The sequence below is a fragment of the Pimephales promelas genome, chromosome 7 (genome assembly GCF_988280905.1).
Source record: "Pimephales promelas chromosome 7, fPimPro1.hap1.1, whole genome shotgun sequence".
Taxonomy (NCBI): Eukaryota; Metazoa; Chordata; class Actinopteri; order Cypriniformes; family Leuciscidae; genus Pimephales; species Pimephales promelas.
Window position 1 is genome coordinate 15,931,116 of NC_142775.1, and position 22,163 is coordinate 15,953,278.

Below are 22,163 nucleotides of genomic sequence, written 5' to 3' on the forward strand. Positions count from 1 at the left end.
TTATATATATATATATATATATATATGAAGAGTTCAGATGCAAAAGCCTCTAAATGCCATTTGAAATTTTCTTCTAGAATGATCATTTTTATCAAACTTGTATATTTAAGTTCAGTGATTTCACTTAAATGGCAATGATAATTACCTATTAATTGTTATTTAAGTGAAATCACTGAACTTAAATATACAAGTTTGATAAAAATCATCATTAAAGAAGAAAATTTCAAATGGCATTTAGAGGCTTTTGCATCTGAACTCTTCATATATATATATATATATATATATATATATATTTTTTTTTTTTTCAGTAGCAAGAGTGAATTTTATCCTTACTGACCATATGACTCACCCGAACCACCCAATTTCAAGTTACTGATTCACATCTCAGACTTCTCCATCTTCTGACACTCCTGCCCAAGTCCAAAGCAGAATATGTCGCTCAAACCAAAGTAAAGTACAGAGTGAAACAGAATCCTGTTTGAAATGGAAATAAAATGTCTTTATTTTATATTGATTTGCTTTTTATATAAAAAGTACTTACATTTAATACATTTTTCCCCCAAAATACAAGCAGCCAAACAACATATAAATCAAATACAAAATTATAAAATCTGTCTCTTAGTAGCTTCCCTTCTGAAAGTAAGCAGTAATATGATGTAATTCATAATCTCTAAAATTCCCATGTAACAGTAATTTTGATTCTCTCTGGCATCCACGACACACCAAGGATGATCCGTGACCTGTACGTGATATCTTACCCTAGGTCTATTGTCTAACAGTGATGAAGTCAGCTTTAATTTGCTTGATGAAGCCGGTGTAGCTGTATTGCTGAGCTCAAATGTAGCTTTAAGCAGGCAAAGTTGTAGAAAAGTCTCACACACAACTACCAGATTGTAGTATAATGACCATCAAACTGACACCAGCTCTGTAAAGGTTCTGTCAAAGCGTAGACAAGACGGCACTTGGTCAATATTTCCATTCAGTGCTGAGCTGTCCCAGCATGCCACATTGTTGGGTTTCATAAACACGGTTCATAATTGCAGCATTTTTCTGGGTGGTGAAAATGAAAAATCACTTCATGAAGCAAAAACAAACAATAAGAACTGACTGAAGTCAAGTGGTTGACTTGTGTAGCCCTATGTTGTGGAGGAAAGCGGAAAGGGGGGAAATTAAGGATAAAATCGTACATGAATATAACAAAAAAAAAACATTTAAATGGCATAAATATGGCATTTCGAGCATAATTAAATATGATAAATGAGGTTAATACTACACGGAAATGAAAACTCTCACAGTGTAATGTGAAGTAAACACTAGAAAGAAAAAAAGGCATAAGCTGTCATGATGCCCTAAGGCAACTTACTTAATTTAGGAAGAAATAAACACCAATTAAAAGGAAAATACTTTGCAGTTGTAATTTTGTTAACTGTCCACAATGTGCAAATGAGCAGTTGCGTGTCACATGTGCAGTGCAGCAACAAAACAGTTGAGATGGACAAGTATGACTCCAAGTATCGCAACAGACATAGAGGCGCCATGCTGATGGTGCCAAGAAATCAAATATAAACAAGATATCTGAACCTGATAGGAAATAGAAATTTTTTTTGTTTGTTTTCCTTTTGTTTTATACATTTTGTACATTGAAGTAAAAAAAGAGTATAAAGTGTAGTCAGGCTATGCGGCGGTTTCTCGAATCGTCCCCTCAAGTTTCTTTGGGAGTAGCTCTCTCCTTTCGTCAATGTTGAGGACTGGTTTGCGACAGTTCTGACCATCCAGGTACATCTTCGCGTACATCGGATTGGAGTAGTTCATTGGCTGTTTGGAGAGATAATTGTTGAAAATTGACATTCAGTTGACATTCACAATAAAAAAAAGACATCTCGTTTGAAAGAAAAACCTTAAATTAATAATAACAGTAATAAAAAAAAAATGGTTAAAAATTAATAATAATTATTTCATTAAATAAATCATGTTAAACAAACACACAAAAAAAAAACACGTTGTGCAGGACTAAAGGTGGTTCAAGGAGTTGCTTCCACTGCAGCCGGAGTCAAACGTGGTTTCAGTAGCATCATTTGGATCGGTGCTTTGAAAAGCATTTTCAATCATGTTTATGGTGACATGCTGATGTCAGCAAAGGATGATAAATATATTATAAGCGTCACTCACAACCCCATCAACCTCACCTCCTGCATAAATGAACCACTAAAACATGAAGAACAAAGCAGAAGTTGAGCCATAAAGCCATGCACTTACATTCATGCAAACCGCCACACCACAGACATGCAAAAAATATATCATTAATACATAATTGAGACAAAGGAGCCCAAGGCGTTCACCTGTCCAGGTATTACTTCCTTAGGGACAGAATGAATATTCAGCGTGCAAGGGTCACTGGATTTTACACACCAGCCCTGGAACACACACAGTCGCCCCAGCATGCAGTGGACATTTAAAACGTCATTGTCACTAAACAACATCAATGTAATGCTGCTATTTAGACAGAAATATTTTCATAGTACGAAACAAACGGTCAGTACGAAGCACGTAAAATCGAGCATTTTGTTATTGCCATTTTAGCGTTGCTTTTAAAAGGCATGAGTTTTTAGAAACAGATGTCAGAGTTATTTGCAAGGGGAAAAATATAAATGTTTGCAGCTTTAATGAGGCAAGGTAAAGACACTTTTCATATCCTGGGTGAGAGGATGCAAACAAAACATAAGAGCCCTGGTGTTAAGGAACAGTTAATATTACACATTCATTTCCACTTGTCATTTACTTAAGAGATATTTTCCAGGAGAGAACAGAAGCACGTTCTTTCTGCATCTACCACTTTGTGTTTTATGGATGTACATTGTCAACAAGATTTCTTGTGTTGGGGGTGTAAAATATTCCAACACAAACCTTTTGGGGGTCGAGTGTGAAATTTGGTTTGAGAAGGCTTCCGGCATCTGCGTGGTTGTCATGGTCCACCTCATACATGTTGTAGGATGGATTGCCAATCTCCACATTAATGCCTCCATTAGTTATGGGCTGTCGTTGTACACGTTTCCCCCTGCGACGGAGACGCACTTGAAATATATGCAGATGTCTGGGGACTACATTGTTTATATGCACTTTGCATTTTTGAACAATATGTTCATAATGACTATTACTAGGACTGTCAAATTAACGTGGTTCAACAACACTTAAAGGCATGTCAGGCTGAAAAACAGCAAGACACAATGCAGCCACAATACTATCATGTCTGTAATGTTTTTGGCTATACCACAAAACAAAGATTCCTGATTAAAGAAAAAAACAGAAAAAAAAACAGAAATGCTTCAAGTAAAAATACATTATATGTGTGTAAATGTTATAATATGTTTAAAAATCATTACAGGGTTTTCATGATAAAAAAGTATAACACTTTACAACATGGGTGCATTAATATGCATTAATTCATGCTTAACTAATGCACAGATAATCATGAGTTAATGATTACTGCATCACAACTAATAAAGAGTCTATATGATTAATAGATTAAGTAATACATGAGTTGCTATTAATTCAATGTGTCATTATGTATTAATTCCTTATTAAGTAATAGTGCAAATGAATGTGTACTAATAATTACCATAATTAGTCAAAAACTATGCACTTCAACTTCCAGTTGTCTGCTTTAATGAATCATTAGCAAATGATTTGCAAAGGTATCATTATGTTATGACTTTACTTGTTGGGGCACATCATTATTAACTAGTCATTTAGTAATTGTAGTAATTTGCACATGAATTTGCACTAACAATTAAGTAATTAATCATGTATTAATGCATATTAGTGTACCTGTCATATTATCTGGAAGTTGAAATACAAGGTCTTGGCTCATTCTGGTAATTAACATATTAATTAACACTATTAGTTAAAAATGATTTATTGTGGAATTAATCCACAATTACATATTTAATTAATCTATTAACTAATACATTAACCTTACAGACTCTTACTTAGTTCCTAATGTGGTAATCATTAATGAATAGCTTAAATAATCATTAGTTACACATTAATTTAGTATTATCTGTGCATTAGTTAAGCATGAATTAATGCTTATTAGTGCACCCGTATTGTAAAGTGTTACCAAGTAATCGATGACAGCCCTGTATTTATATTTAAAAACTGTGCCAAAAAGTACCTTTGTCGTCTTCTGCAGATAAAGACACCGGTAACCACTGTAGTAATCAGAATGACCAGCAGGACCAACGGCACAATGATAGCTATACTTCCTGTTTCACACAAGAAAAAAGCCAGAAGCAAAATCTCCTATTAAGCCTGTTTCCCCAGGTGTCTATGCAGGTGGAACAGGAAATTATTAGATACTCCATCACAGTAAAATGAAATAAACAGTACTGGAGCCGAAAAGATATTGAGCCAATATTTAACAAGAAGCTCAGATGTATATTCAGATGTGTCGTATGACTGATGAAATAACGGTTCTTTTCATTTTAATAATTGAAGGACTGAATCCTTATTGAATTAGGAGAGGAGAGCTCTTTATAAAGCATGAAAGCTCACCTCCAGCTGTGTTATCAGAGCGGCTGCTCTTGGGGGCCGGCCTCTCGCACTGCGTCCCCGACCAGTTAGCTGAGCATCTGATCGAAAACAACACAGATAAAACAAAAAGAAGGCAAGTCAGAAAAGAGAATGAAGAATAGATTTAAACAGACAAAGGCTTAAAATCTACTTAAAGGAATAGTTAACACAAAAATACAATTAGTTATTTACTCACACAAAGCCTTATATATATATAAAAGTTTGCCTTTGAAAGAAGTCTCTTATCCTCACCAAGGCTGTATTTATTTGATGATTTCAGTATTACTGTGAAATATCATTACAATGTAAAATAACGTTTTTCTATTTGAATACATTTAAAAACAAAATGTATTCATGTGATGGTATAACTGAATTTTCAGCAGTCATTACTTCAGTCTTCATTGTCTCATGATCCTTCAGAAATCATTCTAATATGCTGATTTGGTGCTGAATTATGATTCATGTCTAAAGGACGTAGGCCAGTAGGACCTGTGAGCTTAAACCTCACTCCCCTGGTCTCAAGAGGTACACTAGTAGCAGTCTTTACCGTCCTTGTTAGTGCGCTCGCCTCCCATGCTGGAAACCCAGGTTTGAATTCTGCTCTGAGCAGGGGTGCGTTTCCCGTACAACGACGTAGTTCGCTGATTCACTACCATAGTACGATGTATCGTTGGAAAAATCAACTAGCTAGTCGCGACTGTTTCCCGAAACCCACTGTCGCAAAGTATCGTTCAACCACGTTGTTTTCGCACGTGGTGGAGTAATAACTACTTTTAATGAAACTGTTTGAGATCCAATTAACGCTAGATTTGTTTTATATAAATTACAGACATGTCATCTGAGGACTATTTCTAATTGTTCTCAGTTGTTTTGCTTTATTACCAGACTCAATATTTGACTCGTTCTTGCATAGTTGAGCACGTTCGCACATGCGCACTCTTCAAAATCGGTACTTCAAATCTTTTGAAAACCTAAAAGACGTAAATTACATTTGTATGTATTCTAAATAAAAGGCACCGGTTGTACTGAATGTCAGCTTGCTTATTTTGCTCAAGATCAGGATTTATAACCTCCAAATGTCATGCAATATAGAAACGATGCCTCTAACCACAGGTCGAGAGCTGACGTTCAAACCACACAACTTTGCGAATGTACGTTGGAACGATGGTTTCGGGAAACACCGACTCGTTAAACTATGCAGATAACGACGGAACTTGCGACCATAGTTGGCTAACGATGCTTTCGGGAAACGCACCCCAGGTTGAGTAGGACTCATTATAGACACAAGCTCAATTATTAATATGGGTTCTTAATATTTTCAATGTTGAAAACTGTATTCACAACTGAAATTGTGGAAACGACTTTTTCAGTACTTTTTCATTTCCATAAATTAATAATAATAATAATAAAAAAATCACTTCCCCAAACTTTTCAATGGTAGTATATCACAGTTTCGCCAAAAATACAAAGGAACAAAACCTTTCAAAACTTTTCAAAATGTATGATAATATTAAATGGTTCTTGAGCACCAAATCAGTATATTGCAACGCATTCTCACCCCAAGGCGTCACCTTTGACCATGCTTCAATATTTGACGTTTTAGGCGCCCTTTAGCGTCACTTACATGACGCGATCCTACGGCGTCTTCTAACTGACGCTAAAGGAAAGCGTCAGTTAGAGGACGCGGTTAGGTTTAGGTGTGGGGTGGGGGTAGGGTACACGCGATCCTAGGGCGTCATCTATCTGACGCTAAAGGGCGCCTAAAGCGTCAGATATTGAAGCATGGTCAAAGGTGACGCCTTGGGGGTGAGAATGGGCTGGATATTAGAATGACTTCTGAAGGATTAGTTTTTTTTTATTGTAATATTTCATGCCTTAGTGAGCAAAAGAGTCTTCCTTATATATATATATATATATATATATATATATATATATATTAGTGCTGTCAAACGATTAAAATATTTAATCGCAATTAATCGCATTAATGTCACAGTTAACTCGCGATAAATCACAATTAATCGCACATTTTTATCTATTCTAAATGTCTCTTAATTTCTTTTTGTCCAATTATTTATTCTCATTAATGCTCTCAGCAACAAGGAAAAGTGCATCAACTTGCTTTGTGCAAATGTTTTTTTTATTGAAAATTAACTGTTCAATTTCACAATAAAACATTTAATTTGGACTGCATTTATAGCACTGTCCCTCAATGAAAGGGTGAACGAAATACTGACGAGGTCCTGATATTGACGAGGGGGCGGAGAATTCGCATCAGCTGTGTGTGTGCTTGGCCATCATCAAGTGGTATTTCAGACTGGACGTGCTGTGATGATGACATCTCAGTTCACAGAGACAAAACACACAGATCACTTTGGTCACGTCAATGGGACCATTTGGCAACTTTTTAAAAGTAAACTTTCCATTCATTTCGGCGTCTTGCGCTCGTCATCCACTCAAAACGTAACATTAACCTACTATTTTGGCCAAACTAGTGTGTCCCTGTTGTTTTGTTTCTGATCTAACTAGATCTGCTTGTGCTTTGGTCGACGAAGCAACAAAATGTCCTTGCGTGGCGCAAGCCTTTAAATTGAATGGGTTTCATATTGCATGCCACGCATGGCGCATCCTGTTGCAAAAGCAAGTGAACACTACAAAGTTTGCTAGGCCAAAAAAAAAACGTTAATCGTGCGATAAAAAAATGATGCGCGAAAAAATGGATATACGTTAACACTGTTAATAACGAGCTTAACTGACAGCCCTAATATATATTTACTGTATACATTTTAGTATCACCTTAAGAGTAGGCAAATGCACAGTGAAAATAAACTGAAAACACTCATTAAATGGCAAGCAGTAAAGCAGAAAGAAAGTCATGAATCATCTGATTTGTAAATGGAAGTGGTCCATTGGGGGTTATGTTTATGATTAAACAGATGTTTGATGTTTGTTTATCGGCGTATGATATGAGAGTGAAGACTGGATCTTGCACATTAAAACCGTACACTATTTTACAAACTGAGTGCGGTCACATTTTTTAATTGTCTGACTATATTAATTCTTCCCTAAGCAGACAATGTTAGAAAAATAAAACAGGCAAACAGAATACGGATCCCAAACAGATACAGAACAAAAGAGAAAATCCTGAAGGCATGGAATGTGTGTACTTGAGGATGGTAGGATCATGGGAAGTGGACAGTGGGGAAGCGGTCAGGGTAAATCAGCTGGATGGATGGAGTCTGGTGGAGATGGCTATATAAGGTGAACAGTTGGACCTACTTGCATCGAGGTTTGTTAAAGGCAGTTATTGTGCATATTCCTTCGTTTTGACAGTAGTAATCACAGGGATTGGCCAGCTCATCGCAACGCTGGTTCTTGAACCCTGCCGTGCAGCTGCAAGACATCGCAGTGAGATGAGGAAAGTAAGAAGTGAAAGAAGTTTGCAGAACTGAAAAAAGTGCATGATCTGTACAGTAGCAGCAAGAGTGTGTATGTATGTCCTAGTTATAGTTTTAGGATCTTACATGTTTTATGACTCTAAAATCAAATGAACAGTATGTATTTTAGGAATATTCACTGCAGGGCTTCTAGGATTCCCACAGACCCATGAATTTCCATTGATCTTTCCCTTGTGTCCATGTTAACTGTAAAAGGTTAGTTTTTTCTTAGAATGCTGGGTGGATTTCAATTTGTATGACTAACTCAATATTCTCAATATTCTTCCCCTACATACAGTATCTCACCATGCACTCTCAGAAAAAAAAAAAAGGTACAAAATCTGTCACTGGGGCTGTACCTTTTCAAAAGGTAAACTTTTGTCAATTTTAGGTGCTAATATGTACATTTTAGGACAGGTGGTAATATGTACATTTTAGGACAGGTGCTAATATGTACATTTAGGTTCTAATATGTAAATTTAGGTGCTAATATGTACATTTTAGGTGCCAATATGTACATTTAGGTGCTAATATGTAAATTTAGGTGCCAATTTGTACAGTTTAGATGCTAATATGTACATTTTAGGTGTCAATATGTACATTTTAGGTGCCAATTTGTACATTTAGGTGCCAATATGTACAGTTTAGGTGCTAATATGTACATTTTAGGTGCCAATATGTACATTAAGGTGCTAATATGGACATTTATTTGCCAATATGTACATTCTAGGTGCTAATATGCACATTTAGGTGCTAATATGTACATTTAGGTGCTAATATGTACATTTTAGGTGCCAATATGTACATTTAGGTGCTAATGTAACGGAGGCCAGCTGGTAGTTGCAGTGCGAGTAAACCTCACTCCTCTGATCTCAATAGGTGCTCTAGCGACAGACGCAGTCTTTAGCCTCCTTGTTAGAGCGCCTGACTCTCATGCCGGAGACTAGGGTTCGAGGCCCTCTCGGAGCAGGTCGAGTGGGACCCGGGTGTAGGGGTTACATTGGTGCCGTGACCCGGATGAGAGTGAGGTTTAGGGGGGTGAATGTAACGGAGGTGGTAGTTGCTGTGCGAGTAAACCTCACTTCTCCGATCTCAATAGGTGCTCTAGCGACAGACGCTAGAGGCTGCAGTCTTTAGCCTCCTTGTTAGAGTGCCTGACTCTCATGCCAGAGACCCGGGTTCGAGGCCCACCGGAGCCTGTAGGGGTTACACTAATATGGACATTTATTTGCTAATATGTACATTTTAGGTTCTAATATGGACATTTAGGTGCTAATAAGTACCATTAAGGTACCGATATGCACCCTTTAGATACAAAAGTGTACCTTTTAAAAAGGTACAGCCCCAGTGACAGCTTTTGGACCTTTTTCCTGAGAGTGTGTGCACAAATGAATGTCTAGCCGTTGAAACATTTCAGAGCATGGCAAACCTATAAAAAATTACTGTAAAATGACTCAAAATGAACTTCCAGATTTTTCGATTACCATGATTTCAAAAATTGAAACAAGCATTTTTTTTCTGTAAAGCTACATTGAAATTATACAAAAAACGTTCAGTTTCAGACCATGAAGCTGTAAGATGGAATCTTGTTGACTGACTTTTTTTAAAAAATAAAACAATCCAAACTGTATTTCAGAGTATGTATATAATGTTTTTTTTTGTTTTTTTTTTTGTCTGTGATTTCACTGGAATGGAGAGTGAGTGGTGGATAAGCAATAGAGAGGTAAAGCCTGCATCTGAACCATTCTCAGGTTTGGATGCTGACAGATGAGTTAATCGCAGATATCTAGGGGAGACAGTGATGAAATTGTAAATGTGTTGTGAATTTCCAAGTTGGCAGCTACAAGAAATAATACACCTAAGTCAAAATCATCTCTGAGCATCATGGAAGTAAATAACTGTGCTTTGAAGTATAAAAAACTTTGCCTTCCCAAATATATGAAATATATGAGCTTTGATAAGGAATTCATTTAAATTATATTCATTTCAGGTCAACTATGATGACTGCTTGGCAGATACACATCCATCATTCCATACATTTCCTGTGACTCAGAGCCAGTGAATGAAATACATTATCGGGACCTCACAATAAAAAAAGAGAGAGAGATCATTTGCATAGAAATTGATTCCATTCTCTCAATTATGCCAGTCATTGCTACAAATGCCACATAAACTGCATAGAGCATTTGACGATTTTCAAAATAACCATTTACAACCTGTTTAAGTTTGGAGACTGAATATGTGATAATTTAACGGTTGCTAACCATCACACTTCAAAGAGCATCCATTATACATGCCTTCTGTCACAATCTGCGTTTGCAGCTAATCAAATCTGATGGGAAAAAAAAGATAACTGTAAATATCTTGCATAGGAAACGACATTCAGGAGGGGCAAGCGGTATGGGAAATAATTAATGGGCATTTAACTAAGCATTTATTGGGGTCTTTACACATACACATAATAAAACAATAGCAATTTAAGACAACAGGACCTCATGATTCACTGAGATTCTTAAAAGCTGAATTTAGCGAATGCCCCAGCTCTGCTTTGACCTTGTATTGTGATGTTACGGTCTAAATAAATAATTAAAAAGTTACTTACAAATATTCAAATGTGGAGCCCTACCAACCAAGGTGTTGAAACACGTTTCATTCCACGAATACTTGCAGCACAAATAGTGAAATTCTTTAAATCAATGTGTAAAGGACAAATATTTTTTCATTGGTCAATGCTGAAAGCTTTGTGGCCTTTACTACCTCTATTATTAACATCCTAAACACGTGGCACTCTGCAAGAAGCCACTGCCTTCAACAGTTCCTGATCTCGCAATAGAAAAGTGAATTTATTCTCGACAAAACAAATTGTTAGGCTTTCTAAATGTATCCATTCCTGCCTGCCAGACCAAAGAGAGCAGGACTCCAGCTGTTCTCAGGATGCCGTCCCAATATACACAAGTCCACGGGGTGGACATCCTGTCAGCAGCTCCTGCGCTGTGAGAGCCTAACCTCATTTATCAATGCAAAGCCAAACAACAACAATAAAAAGAAAATACCTGTTGCACCTGAAACAAAACATCATGCCCAGTGATGTCAACTCAAAAGCCATTCATGATTTTACTCTAATAATTGACCAGTATTCTGCGAACTTTCCCTTTCTCTTAGTGCTGAAGCTCTGACATGAATCAGGACTTTATGCAGTCAACAGTTTCGGCTATACAGTATTTAGTATTTAGTCCAAATGACGTAATCCAAAAATTATACAGCAAATATTACGACATCAAAAGTTTGGGGTCAGTAAGATTGAAAAAAAAAATAAAAATAAATTGGTAACACTTTCATTATGTTTCATTAGTTAACATTAACTAAGAATGAACAATAGACTTCAGCATTTATTAATTGTAGTTAATGTTAATTTAAATTCCATTTAATAATACATTATTAAAATAAACATTTGTTTTTGTTTACATTAATTAATGCACTGTGAAGTATCATGAACAGACAATGAACGTCTGTATTTTTATTAACTAACATTTACAAAGATTAATAAATACAGTATTAAATTGCTCATTGTTAGTTCATCAGCTAAACACATTAAGTAATGAGGGCTTATTTTAAAGTGTTACCAAAAAATTATTACCGTACTTTCATTCAGAAATGATTAAATTGATCAAAAGTGGCAGTTAAGACAGTTACAGTGTTTCATTAATAAGATTTGTATTTAATTTTAATGTAGTACTTTTATATACGTAAAAAACAAATCTGAAAAAAATCAAATAAAATGTACCACAGTTTCCACAAAAATGCTAGGCAGCACAACTATTTTCAACGTTGATAATCATAAGAAAAGTTTTTGAGCACCAAATTAGCATATCAGTATAAATACATAGGCTAGTATAAATATAAGAATAATTTCTGAAGGAACACGTGACACTGAAGACTATTAGATTAGAGAAATGTTCGGCTTTGCAATCACAAGAACAAATTATGTTTTAAAATGTATTAACATATGATTAAATTGTAATAATACATCACAATATTTCTAGTTTTACATTATTAATCAAATAAATGATCAGATAAATGTAGTCTTAGTGAGCATATGAGACTTACCATCAAAAACATTAATACATCTTACCAACCCCAAGCTTACAGTACTATATTTGGTAGCTCTGATTATTCATTTTCAGGCTTGTTGTAATTAGATTTCAACCAATTGTAGGCTTTTAGGCAGAGCGTGGCCTAATTGTTCCTTTGTGCTTTTTAAATCTGTCAAAGTCTCTAAGATCTGTAGAACCTTTCTAAATAAATGGTAAGGCTTTCAAGGGTATGTGCCATGTGGGACTAATAGCTGGCATTTCGATTGTGGACAAAAGGAGGCACTTAGTCATTCTTACTGGCAGAAGGGTAGGCTGGTGTCGGGGTCAAGATGACAGGTGCCTCCATTATAGCAGTAGCCATCACACAACTGGCAGCTGGAGGCGATTCGACCGCTGGTACAACTGGCAGAGTGACAACAATTTGGATGAGCTAAAAATGTGGTTGTTACATTGGTAATTTAAGTGGAAACTTACAGGCTAACCCAGGGGTGTCCAGTTCTGCTCCTAGAGGGACACTGTCCTGCAGAGTTTACCTCCAATTAAACATACCCGAACAGCTAATCAAAGTATTATACTAGGCATGCTTGAAACTTCCAGGCAGGTGTGTTGAGGCAAGTTGGAGCTAAACTCTGCAGGGCAGTGGCCTTCCAGGGCCGTGCTTTGGACACCCCTGGCCTAACCTATTAATACATTACACAAATTAGGCTCTGTATTATTATCAGCTACATGAATGTTCACCATCGGTGCTGGAAATGTATTATCCTGGATACAATCATATTTTGATTGTAATTCTGTAATTCAATAATTCTGCACTTCATTTTCTTAAAGCTGCAGTACAGTGTTGTAGTACTCGAGACTCGGACTCGGACTCGGTCTCGAGACCATATTTTATTGGTCTTGGTCTTGTCATGGACTCGTGTCCATTTGGTTTCGGAATTGACTCGTACTCGAACATTTTTTTTTAGGACTCGGAATTATTCCCGAGTCCACTCGAGTTCAATTAAAAATATTTTTCATGATTATTAATGTATGTTAATAAAATATTTCTTTAAATTGATTGAAACGCCCAGTGATTGGTGATTTTCTAGTGCGCAACTGCGCATGACATAGTGTAATAAAATTACTTTTAACACCACCTGCTATGTGGCCTTTTTACCCTAAACTGATCATATTTTTTAAACTCCAAGTAAATTCAGTAAAAAAAAAAAAAAAAAAAAAAAAAAAAGGATTTCTCTAAGTAAATAAAAGTAAATTAGGTAATCAACCCTCACTGGTCTCGGTCTCGACTCGGACTTGACTCTCTATGGACTCGGTCTTGACTCAGACTCGACTCTCTCTGGTCTCGGTGTCGACTCGGACTTGAGTGAGGTGGTCTCGACTACAACACTGCTGCAGTAGGTAACTTTTGTAAACAAATATTAAAAAAAAAAAAACATACATACAATTTTATAGCAATATCAAAAAACAGCCAACTAACTTGCAAGCCACTTCTCCCGTATCTCCATCAACGATACACGGGGCTCCGTGGCAGCGCAGGCACTTGTCGACATCGCACTTTATCCCTTCATAGCGAGCCGGGCACACGCATTCAACGTGTCCTGACCCGGACAGCGTACACGCCTTGGAATTGACACAGTGGTGATGACAGATATCTGTCATGGAAAAGAAACCGAAAAAAAACACAAGATATGTCCCTAATTAAGAGCACATTTCTTTCATATCATGTTCAAGTTTAATTAGAATTTTACAAAGCTTTAATGAGGCTTAATTATCCGCATCAAATATCTACTGGAACTGAGATGAAAATGCGTCACCCCTTGGGTGCAGAGCACTAAAAATGCATTACGGGTGCGCAGATTAAATTGTTTTGCAACAAATTATAATAACAAAGACTATAACAACAATTTTTTTTTTTTATCAGCAAAGCACAGAAACACCTCAAGGTTGTTACAGTAGAATTTAGAAAACCTCTTTGGGCACATAGCGTTCAAATGCCCTTTTGAGTCAAATACAATATTTGCTTTCATTGGGGTTTTTATGTTTCTGCTACCAGTCGGAGAGAGAAAATTTAACAATTGTTCAATTAACCACAAATTAGTGACTGGTCTTTTATGTTGAAAATACAACAACTCAAGAGAAAAACCCTCTCTGGAGATCATATCATTTTCTCCACAGTCCTTTCTTTCTGTTTCATTTGGTATTTGAATGATTTAAACAAGCAATATGGATTACAGTATGATGATACTGAATTAAGAGGGCACAACTAATTAGCTGCCATGGAAATCACTGACTTGAATTAAAATGTAGTGACTGACCATTTCTGCTGGGTACAAGCAATCTCTTACAATACTTACGATGCAGACAGCGGTCACCCGTGTACTCAGCCAAGCAGCGGCACACTGGCTGGTTTCCAACGCTTATTTCACATGTGCCTCCATTCAGACAGTGATTATCACAGACCCGCCTCTCACAGTTTGGACCGGTGAATCCTGTCATGCAGCGACAAGTAGGTTTCCCTATGATTGGAGTAGACAGATGTGTCAACATTGAGAAAAAAAAAAAACACCCATGCGTGGGTATTTTATTTTTGTTTTGACCATTTCAGTTTTACCAAATCTTGTAGAGAATGTGAGTTGTTTGCTGAAGGCAATTTCAGCAGAGAGGCAATGAGAAAGGTATTTTTTTTCAGTAGGCAAATTATAAATGTAAACTGTACTGGAGTCCACAAGAACCATATATTTATGCTCAGCTTTAACAGCAACCAAAAGAACTAAGCTCTGCCACCAAAAGCTTTAGAGTAAAAGTGCCCAGAATAATAATAATAATATTAAAAAAAATATATATATAAATGAATTAAGTCACATAATTACTGTGACAGGGAAGGGACATGTTCAGTTCACTTAAGTGTTGTTGTGAGTAAAACATAACACTTATGGGAACGTGATAATATCTCGAGTCCAAAGCTTCTTGTGTTAAGAGAAAAACATCCTGTTTTTTTGTGACCACGAGTTTTTAATGACTGAGCCAGATCAGATTATATACTAGTGTTCTAAAGGGATACTCCACTTTTTTTTTTTTTTTTGGAAATAGGCTCATTTTACCACTCCCCCAGAGTTAAACAGTTGGGTTTTACCGTTTTCTAATGTATTCAGCCGATTCTTTGATATTTAGAAGAATATCAGTAACCAGACAGTTTCTGGTCTCATTGACTTCCATAGACCAGAAACTGTCTGGTTACTGATATTCTTTTAAATATAAAAAAAAAACAGCTGAATGGATTTGAAAATGGTAGAACTCAACTGTTTAACTCTGGGGGAGTGGTAAAATGAGCCTATTTCCAAAAACGTTGAGTAACCACTTAACCTAAACTCTTTAAATGAATGTTTGAGACTTTCTAATTTCTTACGATACCTATGCAGCATAATATTATTTGAAGAACTTTTAATATATTTATGTTTCTCCATCAACACCCAATCAAACTGCATACGCAAAGCACCATGCTCGAAGACAAAGGAACACTTTCCATCTAAAAGTTTAAATTAACATTGGCTCACTGACCCCTGGAAGTGTGGCATCCTTATGGTTTAAAGATCACACTGATTTTGAGAAATTCTGACATGAAGATGGTGCTGAGCTAAAAGTGTTTCCACTCTTCAGAGATCTTCTGACTCAAACTGGTTCTCTTCCATCAACATAGATCAACTGGAGCCTCAACAAATTGCCTTAAGACACTTTTATTCAAATGGGCGAGACATACAAGTATCAAACTTAGTCTTCGCATGAATCCCCAACCCCTTTGTAAAGAAGGTTAGAACTAAGAAACTGGTTTGCTCAAAGCTGTTGATCTGTTCATCTATCAAACAATGTGATGTCTTCTTGCTTTTCTGCCTCAGTTCTCTTTCCATTGCTCAACATGTGTACTGTATGTTACAGTAGATTAGTCTAAGTGTTTAGTCTAGTTAATAAAGTCCTGTTTGCCTCACATGTAAAGTTGCTTCATGTACTTGAGTCCCTAATCATGCAGATTTTGTTTGCTCTAGTGTACAGCAAGACCCCAGAAACCATGGAAATGAACATTTCATACAATTAATAAGCAACTAACACTGACTGTTTGCTGAACAAACAGGTTAGCTGATAGTGGTATTAATTCTGCTAAATCAATTTAATTCTTACAGCTGATCTAAATATTTATAATGAGTTATAAATGTATTATTAATTATTCATATTTTCTTTTGGGCTAATTAGCTACAAGTTTAATGCATAAGCAAACCCCTTTGACCATAGCAACCTGGGATTATCAGAAAAAGAGATGATTAACAGAAGAACATTTTATTTAGAATACTGCATTGAACATGTTCCTTTCTGGTCACTGGTATATAATACAATTATATATAATTATACATATACATATATTCTGTGTGTGTAAAAATGTCTTACAGATTATATATATATATATATATATATATCTGTAGGACATTTTTACAAACAGAGTTTACATGACCTCAAAAATTATACATTTTTATTTAAAGTTCTTAGCAAAGTCGCTCAGTAAACAATTCTTTTTAATAATAATAATGACATCTCATTCGGCCATTAACGATCGGCAGAGAAAATTATGAAATGTGTCAAATTTCAGAGGATTCTGATGTTGAGAATAATTGCTTTCGTGCATGCTTCATCAGTCATTTGATTGATTATGATAGACGAAGCTGTAATATGACACTCTTGACTAATTTTAATTGAGGTGCAGACACAAACACTCAGCTGATTTTGTCATCAACAATCTTTTATACGTTTCTAAAGTGCTCGATTTTTTACCATACAGACCAGAGTCTAAAATACTGCTTCGAATAAATGCAGATATGTAATTACTAGCACACACACTGCCACACATTTTTGGTGACAGATGTCTTTCTTTAAAAAAGTTATTTAAAAAAAAAAAAAAAAAAAAAACTCTTAATGAAACTGCAGGGCACAATAGTTGCATGTAGTACGCATGTAATATGAATACAAGTAATGATTTTAAAGACCATTTAAATACTTCAAAATTCAGGCAAATAATTCAATCATGAATTCAAATGTACACAAAGCGAAGAGAGTTTCTTACCGAGAGGTGAGCCAGTGCACGTGCCTCCGTTTAAGCAGTAATCTGTACAGTGATTGACTTCACAGCGCTCTCCAGAGAAACTGGGCCAGCAGTAACAGCGCCAGTCTCCTTTTTCATTGCCCAAGCAACGCCCTCCATTCTCACAGGCAGGTCGACACAGCTCACCTTTAACATATTGAAATAAATTAATTATACCTCCAAAATGCCAAACCCCCCTCCCAAAAAAACCCCCCAAAAAACAAAAAACAAAACAAAAAAAAAAAACGGCAAGCTTAGCAAAGAACAAATCAAACGGAGCAGCCCTACAGTGAAGTGAGGCTTCAGACCTGAAACAATGGGGTCAATACAAGAGCCATTGACCAAGGTCTTCCCCTCTGGACAGGTGCAGCTGGCCCCGGTTGGATTGAGCAAGCACATAAAATCGCAGGTCATCCTAAGACAGGGATTGGCCACTGAATACAAAAACGACAAAGCATACATTTAACTCGGAAGGTACAAAACATTTAGATAAATCAATGAGCTTCAGTTTAAAATCATGATAATTTACCGTTTACAAATAATTACTTGAAAAATGATTTGTTGTTTCATACATTTTACACCTATCAATTTCTACCTATTACACATTTTTTTGACTTTCCTGATTCAAACCAACATTTTGTCTAATAACTAAATTTAGGCAAGTTTTTTTTTCTTTCTTTTTTTTATCCATTCTGGCTTTTTGATATGTGTTTAAATTATTGAGTAACACTTTATAATAACTGCACGCTATTAATAATTTGTTAAGCATGAGTAAACAGTTAATTCATCATTTATAAAGCATTAATAGACATTAATAAGCAGTTTATAAATACAGCTATAAATGTTTTTTTCTTGATTTATATAATGCATTTAATAATTGTATTTTAATACTTTGTTAATGATCATTTAATAATTTCTAAATTAAGTGGTAACACTTTACAATAAGGTTCATTAGTTAACATTCGTTAATGTATTTACTAACATGCACTAACCATGAGCAATGCATTTGTTACTGCATTTGTTCATCTTTGTTAATGTTAGTTCATGAAAACACAGCTGTTCATCGTTTGTTCATGTTAGTTCACGATGCATTTACTAATGTTAACAAGATTTTAATCAAGTATTAGTAAATGTTGAAAATAACATTAACAAAGATTAACAAATGCTGTATATCTGCTATTCATTATTAGTTCATATTAACTAATGTAGTTAACTAATGTTAACTAACGAACCTTATTGTAAAGTGTTACCAATTAAGTATAGCATTATTTACAAACCAGTTATTTAAGGGTTGTCAGTCATTCATAAGATCACTTAGAAAGTGTAAGTAAATATAGTAAATACAGGTAGTTATAAAGCATTTAGTAGTGGTTAGTTAACTATTTTGTGAGCTCATCTAAAGTGAGGACTATTCATGCCTTGTAAAGCATTTATAAAGGAGATTTAAAGGCACATCAATCTTCTAAACAGTAAAATGTAACAACACAACACTGTGATACAGAACATGGAAATCATTTATAAAGGAGATTTAAAGGCTGTTAAATGCTTTACAAGTATGAATAGTCCTCACTTTAGATGAGCTCACAAACATAGTTAACTGACCACTACTAAATGCTTTATAACTACCTGAATTAACCCTGAATTGCAGTATAAATACATGTTAATAAAGCATTTATTAACACACTAAGTAACCATCACTATATGTCTGAATAATAAGATGTTTGAATACACATTTAAATAGTTTATTAATCATTTACTTACACATTCTAAGTGATCTTATGAACCACTGACAACTCTTAAATAACTGGTTTATAAAAAATGATAAACTTCATTTAGAAATGATAAATTGATTATTTATAAAGAATGAAATTATAATTATTAAACACATTATAGATATGCTTATAAATCAAGAAGAAAGCATTTATTGCTGTATTTATAAACTGCTTATTAATGTCTATTAATGCTATATGAATGATGAATTAACTGTTTACTCACGCTTAACTAATGATTATTAGCGTGTAGTTATTATAAACTGTTACCAATTATGGTATTGCTAGGAAATTATATAAACCGCAAAAAATAACTTATACGATACTGCACTCTAAAAATGCTGGGTTGTTTTAACCCAATTTTGGATAACATATGGACAAACCCAGCCATTGGGTTACATTTTTAAATTACATTTTTAACCCAATGGCTGGGTTTGTCCATATTTTACCCAAAATTGGGTTAAAACATCCCAACATTATTTAGAGTGTGTATTAAGATGAGATGATCTACGTATTTTAAAGGCTTTCACTCACCATTTATTTATTAAAAAAAAAAAAAAGTAATGTCAAGTTCCAGGTCCTATTTTGTAACCTATTTGTGGAAAGTCTGAAACATTTCCAGCTTATTTATTTCATTTCTCAAAGCAACTCATCGAACTGGCGCCTCAAAAGCTACAGATTTGAAAGCCGTTACTCAGGGATGCCGACAGCATAACGGGACATCTGTATCAATCTTTAGTGTTTTGCTGAGGACATCAAACCTATACTTTTAGCTTTTGCTGCCAGTGCACAAGTCTCTCCAGCAGGATAGATCTCTGACTTTAATGAGTCAGTGGGGACATGGCTCAGCTGCCCCTTGCTACAAACCCACCAGAACAGAAAAATCTTTTTTAGGTTGTAAGGCCATTAACACAACCTGATAACAAAGAGCAACCAAGACCGACAGCAGAGGAGGCCCGCTTCTGAGAAGACAGCATATTAGAAGGCGGGCACAAAAGCAATGCATAGGGGAGGCAAATTAAATAGGTCTTACATTACATTAGTGAGCTGCACTCATTTTTTGTAGTGCCTCAATGAGGTGCACAGAAACACTTATGAAGAAACCACAAGTAAAAACAAAACAAAAACATGCATTTATTTGTTCCAAGAAATAATAGTTGTAAATATAACAACTCTGGTGACTTACAGTCAACTGAACTTGGATTACTACTTTAACGTTGGGCATAAGAACAAAACACTATGACAGTCTCAAAATACTGTGCATGCAATAATTGGAGGATTTACTGTGACCTTCAAAACACTACAAACTACTTTTCTTTCAAAAACCAGGTAGTCTCAATACATTAAATAATCTCTTAGGATCCATACAAATAATTCTTAAGAAAAACATTTAGAGAAAATGTGGGCTCTTACCATCCTGCTGCTTGAAACGATGAGAGATGAGGACATTTGTTGTTTTTTCAATGCCCAGATCGAGAGGTTCAATGTTTTTTTTCCCATATTTTTGTATTCGGAAAACTTCATTTTTCAGTCCTGTTCCATAAATGTAATCCTCAAAAAGATCTATTCTGTACGGATGTGATATTCCTGTGCAAGCATGAAGTGAAGCAATGACATTAGACAAACTGAATCTTCTAAAAAACCATTTCAATGGTTAATGATTTCAAGCATTTAAGTAACACAGTCTCATCCCAAGACGTCATATAACTGACGCTTTTGACCATACGTCAACATCCGCCTTTTTAGGGTACCCTTAAATGTCGGTTAGATGACGATCCCGGGGCGTCATACAACTGACGCTTTACCTTTGACGTCAGTTAGGTGACGGGGTAGGGTTACGATTCGATAACGTCATCTAACCGACGTTTAAGGGTACCCTAAAAAGGCGGATGTTGACGTATGGTCAAAAGCGTCAGTTGTATGACGTCTTGGGATGAGACTGCGCTGATTTAAGATACAAAGGAAAAACTATCAGATTCCCTTTCAACTTTTCTTCTCACCTTGCTTGTTATCGATAACCACCAGTGGGTCTGAGCCATCGAAACGGACACTACCAATAACAGAGAGCTCGGCATCGGCCCAGTACACACGCTGGCTGAAGTAATCAACCGCCAACCCTACAGATAAATGACGGGAAGAGTTATTTTCAGAGCTTGGTACAAAATGTTAAGAAACTTGACATATCTGTCCTCAAACATGTACAGTACACATACTACACAAAAGCAAAACCTCACAAGAAAACAATCCAGTAAATGAGAACAGGTTATTATTGACCACAACTGTAACATGTTTACCAAAATAATAACACGCAAGAAGAGTTTCACTCATTTAGGTCATGTGAGACTGTAGAAGGATGAAAGCTGTTTAAGTCAATAAGGTGCTAAATTGAACTTGTCTTATGTATTTAAATAACCTTTAAGAAACCCTTGCTTCAATGTGGACATATTCAGCACAAAAGTTTCAGTCTCTTCCTAAAATAAACTCAGCAAAAGTTTGTCCCATATTTCTCTGAGTTTGCATGGCTTGACTCATTACATTTCCTCTGTTGATTAAAGACTCGGATGTTGCAGTTTTGTTCCTTTTCTAGAGATGATGGATTCCTAAAGCTGCACTGGAGGCGTAATGTTGGCCCCTGTAAAGGAGGCCATGGTTAAATGTAGCGGTACTTAGTGTTTCCCTGAGGAACACGCCTGCAGGTTTACCTAAAGGCAATGCATCTGAAACATTCCCTCAAACTCGGAATTGAGCAAAGTGCTGTGATGTACTGAAAAAAAGGATGAAAGACCAACAAGTTTCTACTCAAACGCATTCAGACCTTGACCACGTCCCTTTAGAAAGTACCAAAACAACAACCTCTCATTTATCACACTCACAGAAAAACAGCTGAGGACTCAAAGCGAGGAGATAGTGTTGAAATACAAGTGCATGCCCATCACACCGAGAAATACAAAAACATACCTGTGGGTCTTCGAAGATTCTTGTCCAAAAGTACTCTACGCATGGAGCCATCCATCGCACTCTCCTCTATGTGTGAGTGGTCACCTATTACTGACCAATACATCATCCTGAAACAGGTAACATATTTACTTAATAAATATTTTAAAAATCCAATATTAGTGAATTATACCAAGTATTCCAACTTTAAATACAGCAAGATTAAGAAGCCAGTGTA

The 22,163-nt window shown here is 35.8% G+C and overlaps 1 protein-coding gene across 4 annotated transcripts in view; it reads right to left on the reverse strand.

Moving 5' to 3' along the window:
* Positions 1-477: 477 nt before the first annotated feature.
* Positions 478-22,163, reverse strand: part of lrp1bb (low density lipoprotein receptor-related protein 1Bb) — a 345,314-nt gene continuing 323,628 nt past the window's right edge. For 2 of the 4 annotated variants that reach the window (XM_089133135.1, XM_089133132.1), the window contains 14 exons: positions 21,950-22,056; positions 20,992-21,108; positions 20,405-20,578; positions 17,531-17,656; positions 17,205-17,369; positions 14,452-14,613; positions 13,575-13,749; positions 12,395-12,499; positions 7,846-7,959; positions 4,552-4,628; positions 4,172-4,262; positions 2,905-3,055; positions 2,340-2,414; positions 478-1,815 (listed from right to left, as the gene is read on the reverse strand). In XM_089133135.1, the coding sequence (XP_088989261.1) occupies positions 1,675-1,815; positions 2,340-2,414; positions 2,905-3,055; positions 4,172-4,262; positions 4,552-4,628; positions 7,846-7,959; positions 12,395-12,499; positions 13,575-13,749; positions 14,452-14,613; positions 17,205-17,369; positions 17,531-17,656; positions 20,405-20,578; positions 20,992-21,108; positions 21,950-22,056 (1,780 nt within the window). In that variant the 3' untranslated portion in view covers positions 478-1,674. The remainder of the gene's footprint in view (positions 1,816-2,339; positions 2,415-2,904; positions 3,056-4,171; positions 4,263-4,551; positions 4,629-7,845; positions 7,960-12,394; positions 12,500-13,574; positions 13,750-14,451; positions 14,614-17,204; positions 17,370-17,530; positions 17,657-20,404; positions 20,579-20,991; positions 21,109-21,949; positions 22,057-22,163) is intronic. The other 2 variants (XM_089133134.1, XM_089133133.1) reach the window with 2 other exon arrangements.